General features: G+C 36.4%; 1 protein-coding gene across 1 annotated transcript; it reads right to left on the bottom strand.

Moving 5' to 3' along the window:
* Nucleotides 1-976: 976 nt before the first annotated feature.
* On the bottom strand, nucleotides 977-4,102 carry LOC133858014 (uncharacterized). Its single transcript, XM_062293423.1, has 3 exons — nucleotides 3,496-4,102; nucleotides 2,068-2,139; nucleotides 977-1,364 (listed from the first exon to the last, which is right to left on the bottom strand). Exons 1-3 carry the CDS (start codon nucleotides 4,057-4,059, stop codon nucleotides 1,362-1,364), a joined length of 639 nt encoding a protein of 212 aa, XP_062149407.1. The 5' UTR covers nucleotides 4,060-4,102; the 3' UTR covers nucleotides 977-1,361.
* Nucleotides 4,103-12,441: the final 8,339 nt, after the last annotated feature.

The following is a 12,441-nucleotide window of genomic DNA, read 5'->3' as shown; positions in this document are numbered from 1 at the left end:
TTGGGGTTTCACCCCCAAAGGCCTTGGGGGTGGCTCATCCACCCCCAGATCGGCCGTAGGGGGTGGTTGACCACCACTAGGCCTGGACCACCCCCCGAAACCCAAATACTTTTTTTTTTCTTTTTTTTTTTTCTTTTTTGGCCTTTGGGGGGTGGTTTGTCCACCCCAGGTCGGCCAAGAGCCACCCCCTTGGCCAATAATGGGGTGGCCGGCCAACCCTTACATTTTTTTTTTTTTTGTTTTAATATTTTTAGTTTTTAATTATTATTATTTTTATAATTTTTAAATTTATTAAAAGTTTGGCAAATTTTTTTAAGTGGAAAACATTACCTTTTTGTGAAAAACTACTGCACCCATACAAAACTACCGCATGGAAGTTGGATCCTAGTTTGGATCCCTAGTTTGAAAGAGTATATGTAATTTTCCTTAATTTCAATTGCTGCAATTTACAATGCCCACTAATATGCAAGATGTGATTGATCACCGGAAAGTGGGAAGCGCGCGTTTGGAGGTGGCCCACTCAATAAGAAGTAAGAACACTTATAGCCTGTATATTTATCTTTAGCAGTCGATTAACTTGGACTGTATTTATGTACATTTCAAAAGGAATTGATTCTTCTACACTGTTGTTCAGAGCATGTACAAGCACGCTTCCCACCCCTCGAATGGGCTATCTTCTTTTCCCTCTTTCTCGCAATGAATAAAAGAAGAAGAATATGTTATCTTCTTCAATAGTAATCAAACTTTAAAAAATAAATAAATCATCAAGAATCACGAATCACGAATCACGTCTCAGAAAGTATCTCAATTTTGCCAAGCTCCCTATGAGACTCAAAATGGAATCTGATATTGCGTTTGAGTGGAGTATGCAATAATAGTTAATACTCTATTGAGCCCAACATGAAAGGTATAACACAACGTCAAACAGCTCACTGTCGGACACGTGCCCAACAAAATCAAACAACAAGATCAGGTATGTCCAACGAAGGAAAGAAAAACATATCTGAAGTTTCTTTAACATCGTCACTTAAGCTATCCATAAGTAGATATTTACCGTATTAAAGAGATTCAGACCAGGTCACACCATATCACAAAGACAATCCGTTTCATCCCTTTGTATAGAAGAAGAAAATTTCGACAAAAGATCATATGTATCCTAAAATTAGAATTTCAAGATTCGACACCTAAACCAATGCCAATATAAACCACTCCAATAAGACTAAACAGGCTTATGTCAAATAATTATATACTTCGCTTTGGTCCCAAGGCCTTTCAATATTTTACCTCCAGCACCCAACTCTATGTTCATCTCCCAACTCGTCATTGAAATTTTTTGATATATTCTACTGACATCCACCCCATCACTGCAAAAATAAAAAACCAGTTCATGGATTAGCAGAGAAAATTTTGATGCTTCATGGCACCTTTTCTCGGGTTGATTTGTGAGAAAACTGGGAATAACAAGAGAAGAAAAAAAGTTATCAACATCAGCTCCAGCGACAGAATAGGCACAAGTTGGGCCACCAATCATATTCCATCTCTGCTTTCTCAGTTTCCATTCAGAGCGCAGGAAACCACAGCATAACACTGTAGACCACACCACTCACACAGGTAGCATATTATGTAATACCACACTTTTATTTCACAATGCTAACATCGTGTAGCAGTCCTAACCAATTATTGGATCAATTTTTGTTAAAAAACAATAAAATAAAATCCAACAGTTGGTTGAGACTAATAAAAATGTGATATATAACATTATTCTTATATAAATACTACCCTTTCTTTTCGGAAAGGATGGGTCATAGAGAACCAAACCAGAGATGTAATATTGGAGCTGGGGGTAACCCAACTCCCTCTATACATAGAACTGGACTTATCCTGTTGACAAAATTTATAAACTAAGTGTACTTTCAGCCAGATTACTATGTTTACAATTAGTGAGCACCAAAATTTTCAATCCCAAACCAATGGTCAGGTTTAATATCAGAGAACAATTTTCTTAAGCGCGCAACTGAAGCAGAAGTTTGGCAGAGTCTGCAATACAGTAAAGTAAGGAAAGCTCACCTCTGGGTAGCAATCTTGGTTGACAATTGTCTGGTTGTTTGTATTTACATACACCTCGCAGGATAATCTTGCCTGACGAACATGTTAAGAAAACAGTTTAATATTGAGAAAGACGATCTATCATGTAAAGTGCAGAACTAAACATGTAACAGAATGTCATGAAATTATCTGAATGAAACTAAAGTATTTCTTACATACCATATGCTAAACCAATGAGCACTTTTGCAACTACATACTTAGGCATAGCAAAATTCACTCAATCATATATATGTTCCTGAAGAACCAGAACAAATGCATGCTCTAAAATCTGCTGCTGAGGTTGTATCTTTAGTTACCTAATCCGGCGAGTAGTTCATGTTAGAAGTGAAGCAAATAATGATAGTAAATAAAAAATCCAACTTGTTTGAGTTTGACCTAAGACCCCACCACTCCCCATGCCACACATGCAATTCCAAATTTACCCAACCTTTTTCCATTCCTTTCAACACATTCAAATTGTGCCAACTTCTCCCTCCCTCCCTCCCTCCCTCTCTCTCTTTTTCCTTTTTTCCTTCAGTTTCTCCTTTCAACGAAAAGATCCATCCTAGTCAATTACTTAGCTAATAACATAATGAGCTTGAAATGCTCAATGACAACATCAACAATTTAGCCACTCTCTGATTCTATGCACATCGGCCACAATATTCCATCTTTGCATATTGCACAAGCCAATTAGAGGATAGTATTAGGCTCTCTGAGCTGTCATACACTGATAAATCAGAGCAACTTGTTGACAGCAACCAATTCCAGCTTTTGTAGCTTTATACCCCACCCCCCAAACCTCAATCTTTCTTTCAGACCTTTAACAAACCTTGAATCCAAATATCTTTCTAGTATTTACCCACTAAATTAAGCCCTCAATGCTCATCTAAATGACCAGGGGTCGCAATTCGTATTCGTGTGTTTAGTTCAGGTTATGACGAGGCATGGATATAATATATAGGTCAATCATAATCTGACAAATTTAATTAAACAGTAACTCCTCAATGTTGGGTTCGTATCGAATTCGCGGGTCAAGTCAAAATTTGCAGGCCCTAAAAAACCTCTTTACTGTTCCAGCAACTTGTTTTCTTCAAGATCGGCCGACTTTAATATTCTAATCGCTCTACAAACTCTACAACCTCTCGTTCACTCCAAGATTAGATTCCTAGTTTTACTAATTTTTCCTTACCCCAGCCCACCACGTAAGCGTAAGTGGACTAATTTAGTAGTTTCCAATCCCTAATTAAAGCATGATTCCAATTTCCTCCAATAGATCCAATCAAAACCAAATTCAATTCCAATAATTAAAAATAAAGCCAACAAAAAAAAAAAAAAAGTACACATTTTCATTTCCAATGGTTTTCATTAAAATAGTATAATTTCAAAAGAATTACGAGCAAGATTTACCTTGAGAGGAATCTTGAAGAAGAAGAACCCTAATGCTCCATTCACCTCCGTAACAGTATCAAAAGGAATCACACCCTTGGCCAAATCTTCAAGCAAGTAAAACACGTCGTGGATCACCTCGAACCCGTTGAGATCGAGCGTGGCGTTCACGTACGACGAACCTCTGGCCTTCACGCGCCCGCCATCCGAGCTCACGAACCCTAGCTCTCTCCCTCGGTACCCGACTGAGACGGCCATGGACTGGTAGTCGAGGGAGAAGAGATCCCGGTTGCGGACCTTAACAGTGAGCGAGAACGAGAGGTCGAGGGTGAGTCCAGGGTACGAGTTGACTCGGACGTGGTTGAGTCGGAGGCGGACGAGTTGGACGGTCGGGTCGGAGGGGTAGAGGAGGTAGACAGTGAGGGAGACGAGGAGAAGAGCGGTGAAGGAGGTGAGGAACTGGCGGATACGACGGCATCTCGAAGGTGGTGGGTGGTATAGGGGGAGGACGACGACATTTTGAGCGGTGGAGTTGGGGTTTGGAGGGAGAGAGGCGTAGACTACGTAGTCGTTCTTTGAAGTCATGCTTCCGGCTTCCGTTCCATTCCGTAACGACCAGGAGATTTAATTAAGAGAAAGAACAAATAAAAAGAAAAAAAGAGAGACTTGACGTGTTATTCAATTTTAATTTTAATTTTTATTATTATAACTTAAAAAATATACGCTGTTTTCAAACGTGGTATTTTATTAAGATTTACCGATAAGAGAGATGATCCCTACACTCATTTCTCACAACAGCTCCACAACAAGCTGACGTGGCTGGTAATATTTTATTATTTTTTTACAAAAAGAAAACAAAACAAAACAAAAAAAATAATAAAATATTACTAGCCACGTCAGTTTGTTATGGAGCTGTTGTGAGAAATGAATGTAAGGATCATTTCTCTACTGTTAAATCTTATCAAAAATTTTAAAATACTTATGTGTTTATATTTTTAAAAAAAATTATAAAAATTTTCAAAGATCCCGACATAGGTATTTTTGCAAATTTCTTTAAATTCTGACAAAGATCTAAATCTTAGCATTTTTTTCCTTTTTTTTTTTTTTGTTAAAAAAAAAAGTATTTTGAAAATTTTGGTAAAATTTAACAACAAATCCTAATGGAGTACTCTTAAGTAAGACGTTTGAAAACTTGAATACACTAGTTTAAGACATTTGATAGTTCAATACATTTTTCCGAAAACAGTGTATAGTTCAATATCTTCTTGTAAAGTTATTTATTTTTTCTTATGTAATTGTTATTACTGAAAATTAAAAGGAAATGTTTTTGGTATCATGATGGGACCTAAATTATAATTATTTTCAATTTTTTAGTTTATAGGATATCCAGCGTTTAAAAAAAAAAACCCTTCTTTAATTTGCAAAAACTTCTAAGTTGAGTAAAATCGCATCCTAAAGTTTCAAACCAATTTTTAAGAATTATAAAAGGTTTATAATCAAATGTTCGAACATGCATTATTTTAGAGGATTTGATTCCTGCACTACATCATTACAACAAGTGTACAATAACCTCTCACATGAGGATAGGCCCCACACACTAGGGCCACCTTCATGTGAGAGATTGTTGTATAGTTGTTGTGTTGGTGTTGTAAATCTAACATTTTCCTTATTTTAGTAGGAAATGTGTTATTTGCATGATTCTTACACAATAATTGCATAATAATATTGATGTATTCAACATTTTTTTTTAAAAAAAAAAATGTTGAACACATCAATACTGTTATACAATTGTTGTGCAACTAACATATTTCTATTAGTAAATATAATATGGTTTGTGTTGGAATCATTTTTCATTATTTTGTAAGAAAATTAATGCATAGTGATAAGTTAACCATAAAGTATATAACAATCCACTAAACACAATATTTTAGAGTTATCAGTTTCGACAAATAATGGGATATTAAATCGTTTTGTTACTTAATAAATGGAAGTTGCTTATTATGCAACTAGGCTTGGCAATTTGGATTTATGGGCCGGGTTCGTGTCAACCCAACCAACCCAATTATACAATCGGATTCAACACAAACCTGACCCGATTTATTAATCGAGTTGAGTTATTAAATATGAACACGACCCTATTGGCAAACGAGTTACCCGAACACAATCCGGGTAACCCGTTGTGATTCTTGTGAAGAAGAAGAACTGATCAACTGAAGAAGGCAAGAAGCTTCGTCCGAAGGTTCGAGACTCCGAAATCGTCCGAGCCCATGTTGGCTTGCTCATGAGACGAGCCTCTGGCCCTCTGATCTGACCCTGCGACGACTCTCTGACAACATCTTCAACAATCGGCTCCAAGATCCACGACGACCCTTTTGTGCTCACGCCCACAAGTCCATGGCCGACGAGGTAACAAGCAAGACTCCACCAGACCCAGACGCCGTCAAGAACAAGAAGGAATTGGAAGAAGAATCAAAGCAGAAATTGCCTCCGCTATAACACCCTAATAATAATAATAATAATAATTAAAACATTTTTTTTTTATGAGATAATAGGTTTTATAAAAAAATAAAAAAATAAAAAATAAAAAATAAAAAAAAGAGCAGTCAGATGGAAGTGTGTTATTTTTGTTTAGCATAAGATATATTAGCATGAGATTTTCTGATTATTTATGGTTGTCCGTGAATGCCGGGATCTGCAAGCTTTCTTTTTCTGTTTAAGCCTTATCTTCCACGTTCGCAACTTATCTAAATTATATATACCCTTGACTCTTACTTCTTCTTCATCACCTCTTCATTGAACTGAGAAAGGTTGCAAAATCAGAGCAAAACCAGCAGGTAATATCTTCAGTTTTTGTACATTTCGTTTTGCTCTTTAGTCCTTTAATAATCTTGGCATATGTCTATTACTTTTTGTATTTTATTCTTTATTTTTTTTCCTTTCTCTTCTTTCTATAGACGTGCGGTCCCTGCAACACTTGATCTTTTTTTTTCTCTCTTCTTCTTTCCTTTCTTCTTCTTCTTCTCCTTCTTCTTTCCACTTCCGCCTCTGTTTCTTGTTGCTTTTCTTTTTTTTTTTTCTTTCTTTTTCTACACAGTTTGAGAGGGAGACGAGAGTGGAGATGAGGGAGAGTTGTGTGTGTGTGACCGTGAGAGGGAGGGGAGGAAGGAAGAGGACCCAGCCGGTGGGTGGGCCACCGGACTGGGCGGACGACGCCGCCGGACCGTTAGGCCACGGTCCCGCGCCGGCAACGTCTCCTGGTGCCTTTTTCCGGCGACTTTGCTGGTACCCATACCATAGAACACCCCTTTTCTTCATGGGTAAGCTTAATCCTTGTGCTTATACATTTTGGGTTGATTTTGGTTCATTTTTTTGGGAGTTGATTCTTTTGGGTAACCGGTTGATGTTGTGGGAAAATTCTTGTTCAAAAAAAAAAAAAAATCTGTTTTGGTTGAGCTGGGGTGGGTGTGCCGTGTTGTGGGGTGTGAGTTTTGATGGTTTTTGATCTTGGTTGGCTTGGTGGGTTCGGCCGGTTGGTTGGAAGAACAGTGGGTTTGTTTGTAATTTTCAGTTGAAGGGCCGGCCGAGTATGATGGGATGTAGATGATTTTGTGTGCAGTGTTTCTACTGAATGAGTGTTTTGTTTTTGTGGTTCTTTGAGCTTTACGGCCACTGGGTTTTGGTGAAGAATCTGGTTGTGTGTGTGTCCTGTTTTGAGTTATTATTTTGGCCAGTTCCGTGTTGTTGTCTTTGTGTTATGGTTTGTTGTGCTAACCGGTTTGTTGTGCTAACCGGTTTGAGTTTTGGATTAATAGTTGGGTTTATTAATTGAGGACTAATATGTTTTAAAGTGGTTATTTTAACTAGCTGGATCAGTGGGCTTTAAAATTAGTATAAATAAAATGATAGAGTAATTATAAGCTTTAATTTAGATTTTAAAGTTTATTGTTAACTGTTATAAACGGCTACCTAAACTTCGGAATATCCACTAAATAAAATTTACTTTTGTGTTTTATTTAGGTAAAAACAACTCTGACGTAAAGGGCTATCAAGGTAAGGGGATACAACACCTAAAAATTCCCCAACAAGATTTTACTATAAATCTTTTGAAAAAAAAATGTTGGGGAATTTTACAAAGCATTATTATGTGAAATTTTAAATGCCAAGCTGTCCTTTCTAATATGTCTCGTTCATGCTATTTTATGCATTTTTACAACTATGATTAAGAGCATTTTTAAATTATGGAATTATGCATAAGAGTATTTCAAAGTTGTGATAAGAACATTTCAAAGATATGATTACAGTGAATTCTAAAGTTTATGATTTATATAGTTTTGAATGAAAAAAAAAAAAAAAAAGAATCTAAAATTTAAAGTCTGCACATGACTAAAGTTATAAAAAAACGGCTATTACAGTTTTAAAGTATAGTATACAATTATAGTAGAGCCTACAGTATTACAGAAAACGTTCATGTGCAGTAATTGTTTAAATCCCGAGGCACTACTACAGTTAAGATCGGTACCATATAGGGTAGTAAGGCAAGCATACCAAAATACGGTGTGTGCTACCGGCCGGGGTTGGCCTTCACCTAGGGAAGATCCCCAACCCGGCGACTCTTCTCTGTGACGACAGGCTGAGTCTATAGGTCCTTTGGACAAAGCCAACGTGCGCCGCTCACGGGAACTGGCGGTGTAGAGTCTATAAAGGGTTAAACCACAGTTAAAGGATAAAAGAGAAAATAAAAAGAATTGATTTAATTATTCATGCCATTATTCATATTTCTTGTTCATCTATTTTTAAGTTCTGTTAATTATACTTATAAATTCTGTTTTAATTGCTCTTTATGATATTTTTGTCATTATGCATAATTAATGATTTTATAGCATGTTTTATTTTCCTGGTGTTGATATTTCCTTACTGAGTTGTCGAACTCACCCATTTCCCTTATAACCATTTTTCAGATGAAAGTGTACATCATAGTTTTGAGGGGAGGAGTGCCTGTAGGACTCCTGGTGGTCAGTGACCCCCAGATCTGGCCCCATCCATGGGCAACTTGGACTTATTGTACAGTGGACTAGTAGAGGATGTAGATTCTTGTAAATAGTAGCAGTTTGGTACCTGGGGACTCCGTCGTGGACATAGACTGTAGAGCTGATAGATCATGATAGTACAGTCATATTTTGTTGATGGAAACTGTACTCATTTCAGTCTTTTATCTTATGTGGTGGTTTTTCTAGCAATGTTGATTTGCTAGCTTTTGTTTTACCACTTCACTTTTGAGCTGTAAATAACTTCGAGCCCCAGTGTAAAATTTTGATACTGCTATCTTAGTTGGTATAAATAATAATACTACTTGTGTTTTGAAACTCTCTGTCTTTATTTACTTATTTATTTATCTTTTAGTTCGCGTTTCCCTTATTTTCCTAAACGGGGGCGTGACATCCGCCGCAGGAGAAGCCCTTGCCAGGGGATTGTTGTGGCAGTGAGTGCGTGCGGGACATGTACTCATGAGGAGCTCGAGGATTACTTTGCAAAAGTGATTCCAAGCCCCAACCTCGTAGTTCCGATCTGGAGGCGTGTAACGATGAAAGAAAGTGAAAAAACTGAGGAGAAAAGGGATGCGGGCCAACGGGTGCGGCTAGGATTTGTAGTTTGTTTAGGATTTTTATTATTATTATTATTATTTAATAAATGGGTTATAATCAGGTTGACCCGATTATGATCCGAACTCGATTACCCCCAATCTAAACCCTGTATTTTTGTATCGAATTCACGAATCGTGTCAAAAATTGACAAACTAGCCATATACAACATAAGCATCATCTCTCTCTTTTTCTTATCTTATATCCCTTTACTACCTAATAATGGTGATTGAGAGGCCGAATCTTGGGTCTAGTCATTTCAATCCTATCTTCATTGCTTTTGCTTTCAAGTTTTCTTGCTGTCAGGTATTTCTTGAAACAACCCATCAAATGGATAGCTCAAAGATCGCCGTTTTCAATGACCTATTTCTTGGCCGGTGATAAGAATATATTGGTTTGGGCTAATTATTTGGCCTTTTATTTTATTTTTTCCTCAACCTTTTTCTTGCATAATGTCAAATGATATCAGAGTTAAGAAGTCAAGAGATCGAGTCGTATAAACATTATTGTGAGAAATGGATTGTTGGGACTCAATGGCAGTCCCTACGAACATTCTCTCTGAGCATGATTCAAAAAAAAAAATTTAGAGAGTTTGTCGTGAGCACTTAACCCTTTTTTTTTTGTATATATATATTTTTTTTTCTTTCCAATCATTGCACTAATCCTTTGAATCGGGTGCCACTAATACAAATAGAATTTAGAAAATTATTATTATAAAATATCAATCACTTGAAAATAGTACAAGAGTTTGATCTTTTTTCTAGAAGAAAAACTACCTATAAAATTGAAATATAATATAAAATTTTGAGTTGTGCTACAAAATAGTACTCTTTAACTCTTCTTTTTTTTCTTATGGCTGGTGTTTAAGAATGTTGTTGTTACTAGGCATAAGATGTGTTCTTGGAGGTATTCGGAGGGGTAGAGGAGGGAGACGAGGAGAAGAGCGGTGAAGGAGGTGAGGAACTGGCAGATACGACGGCTTTTCAAAGTTGGTAGGTGGTAAAGGGGGAGGACGACGACATTTTGAGGAGCTTGTCTATCCGTAGGACGAGAGTCAGATGCTCGTCCGACTCTCGTCCTACGTGGCATAAAAATATAATATATTATATATTTATATATTAAAAAAAAAATACAGAAAAAAAATCACTGTACGCGTGGGCTTTCCCCTTTCCCCCCATTTCTTCCCCCAAATGCCCTAAAATTTTCAAAAACGCTGCTACTGCTGCTCTGTCTCCCTCTCCAATCTGGCGACGCCCATTGACACAGGCCACGCCCACAGTCCAAAAAAGCACCGCCCACCACCAACCACTTCCTCACCGAACGCACCGGCGACGCCCACCCACGGCACCAGCTCGAAATCCGGCGACGCCCACTAACAGGCCAACCAACACCGTCTCTCTCCCCTTTCTCTCTACGGTCCGTCTCTCTCTGACTTATTATCCATGGGTTTTTGAAGTTATTGATGCCTGTGATTTATTTTTGTTCTTGAAGGTTAGATTTTTTTTCTGCAATTTTTTTTTTTTTTTTTTTTTTATGAATATTGGGCTGGTTCTTTTTTTTTTTTTTAGAAACAACAGATTGTTTTCCTTGGATTGGTGCTAAAATATGATGATTTATTTTTGTTCTTGAAGGTTAGATTTTTTTTCTGCAATTTTTTTTTTTTTTTGGTTTATGAATATGGGGCTGGTTGTTTTTTTTTTTAGAAACAAACGGATTGTTTTCCTTGGATTGGTGTTACTTGCTCTAAACACTAAAATATGATGATTTATTTTGTTCTTGAAGGTTAGATTTTTTTTCTGCAATTTTTTTTTTTTTTTTGGTTTATGAATATGGGGCTGGTTTTTTTTTTTTTTAGAAACAACAGATTGTTTTCCTTGGATTGGTGTTACTTGCTCTAAACACTAAAATATGATGATTTATTTTTGTTCTTGAAGGTTAGATTTTTTTCTACAATTTTTTTTTTTTTTTTTTTGGGTTTATGAATATGGGGCTGGTTGTTTTTTTTTTTTTTTAGAAACAACAGATTGTTTTCCTTGGATTGGTGTTACTTGCTCTAAACACTAAAATATGATGATTTATTTTTGTTCTTGAAGGTTAGATTTTTTTTCTGCAATTTTTTTTTTATTTTTGGTTTATGAATATTAACTTCTCCTTTATGATTGTGGAATGAGGCTTCCAGTTTTGATCCTTTTTTGTTAATTAAGATTGTGCTGCTTTTCTTATGATTGTTAATTTTGTTCAACTGCAGAGTTGCATTAGTCCCCTTCTTGATGTGTTACGAAGTCTTAAAATGAGGAAAGGGTAACTGAGCACTTGAGAAAGATCAAAGCAAGAATAGCACGGGAAGAATATGATCCAGCTTGTGATAATGTTGAAGTTGTTAGTGTCATGTATGAGGCATGTACGTTGTTCTTTGTGATGTTTCTTCATGTTTACTTGTTTTGTAATATAATCAACATCATGTTAGTTGCCAGTGATGGCTTGAAAATGGATAACAAGTAGTGTTTTTGTTTCCTGGGTGAATTGCTACTCTCCTTTTTTTATTTATTTTTTTGTTTTCAATAATATTTGTTCAAGTACTAAATCAGCTTCTCTGTGGAATGATATGTTGAAGGTATATGTGTTCAATTTTTTTTTTTTTTTTTTTTTTTTGTTGCATATATTGCAGTTATGGAATGGTTAGGGATGAATGAATTTGTGGACATAACCTAGTGTCGTTTGTAATATGTTCTAGTAATCTGTAATTTAGTGGCAAGTGTTGTGAATAGTTTCAGACTTTTTCTCCATTTTATGTTCATGGTCCATTTTACGGTCATGGTCTTGGGATGTTGTTGTCCTACAAGCATTTATTTCCTTAATTCAGTTGTTGTTGGGTAACTATTAGATTCTGATTTAGGGGTAATTAACGTATTTGGGTTAATTAGTTTGTTGCTTTTAGGGTATGGTGGCTTGCTTCGGCTTAGTATATGTGGTTGTTCTGTAATTGACTTGTTATCTTTCATTCTCTATAAAGATCCTTACTTTTAGTGAACAACTTGATTCTTTGTGCATATGTTGGTGATTGTTGTTGCTACTGTTGGGGTTGGAATTTTTTGCAACATTTGAGAGATTTTGAGGAAAATTGAAGATTGGAAGGTTTGGAAGGCTGACGTGAAATCCCTTGTTTGGTAATTTTTGTTATTGGTGTTTGGTACACTTTGCTTCAGTGTTGTTTGCTTTCTTGTCAATTGTTGTTACCTGAAGCAATGAAAAAATTGATTTGTATTTGATTTAGATGCTTATTCCTATAGGTGAGTATTTGATCAGATCATGTGTAAGAAACGGGAGC

Source organism: Alnus glutinosa, chromosome 14 (genome assembly GCF_958979055.1).
Source record: "Alnus glutinosa chromosome 14, dhAlnGlut1.1, whole genome shotgun sequence".
NCBI classification, from domain to species: domain Eukaryota; kingdom Viridiplantae; phylum Streptophyta; class Magnoliopsida; order Fagales; family Betulaceae; genus Alnus; species Alnus glutinosa.
The sequence above is the reverse complement of the archived record's forward strand: the minus strand, read 5'-3'. Positions and strand labels throughout refer to the sequence as shown.

Excerpts from the sequence above, each read along its gene's own strand:
- LOC133858014 (XM_062293423.1), bottom strand. The coding sequence starts at position 4,059 with ATGACTTCAAAGAACGACTACGTAGTCTACGCCTCTCTCCCTCCAAAC. Across the intron at positions 2,140-3,495 it reads TCTTCAAGATTCCTCTCAAG|GCAAGATTATCCTGCGAGGT; the intron begins GTAAATCTTGCT and ends CATGTTCGTCAG.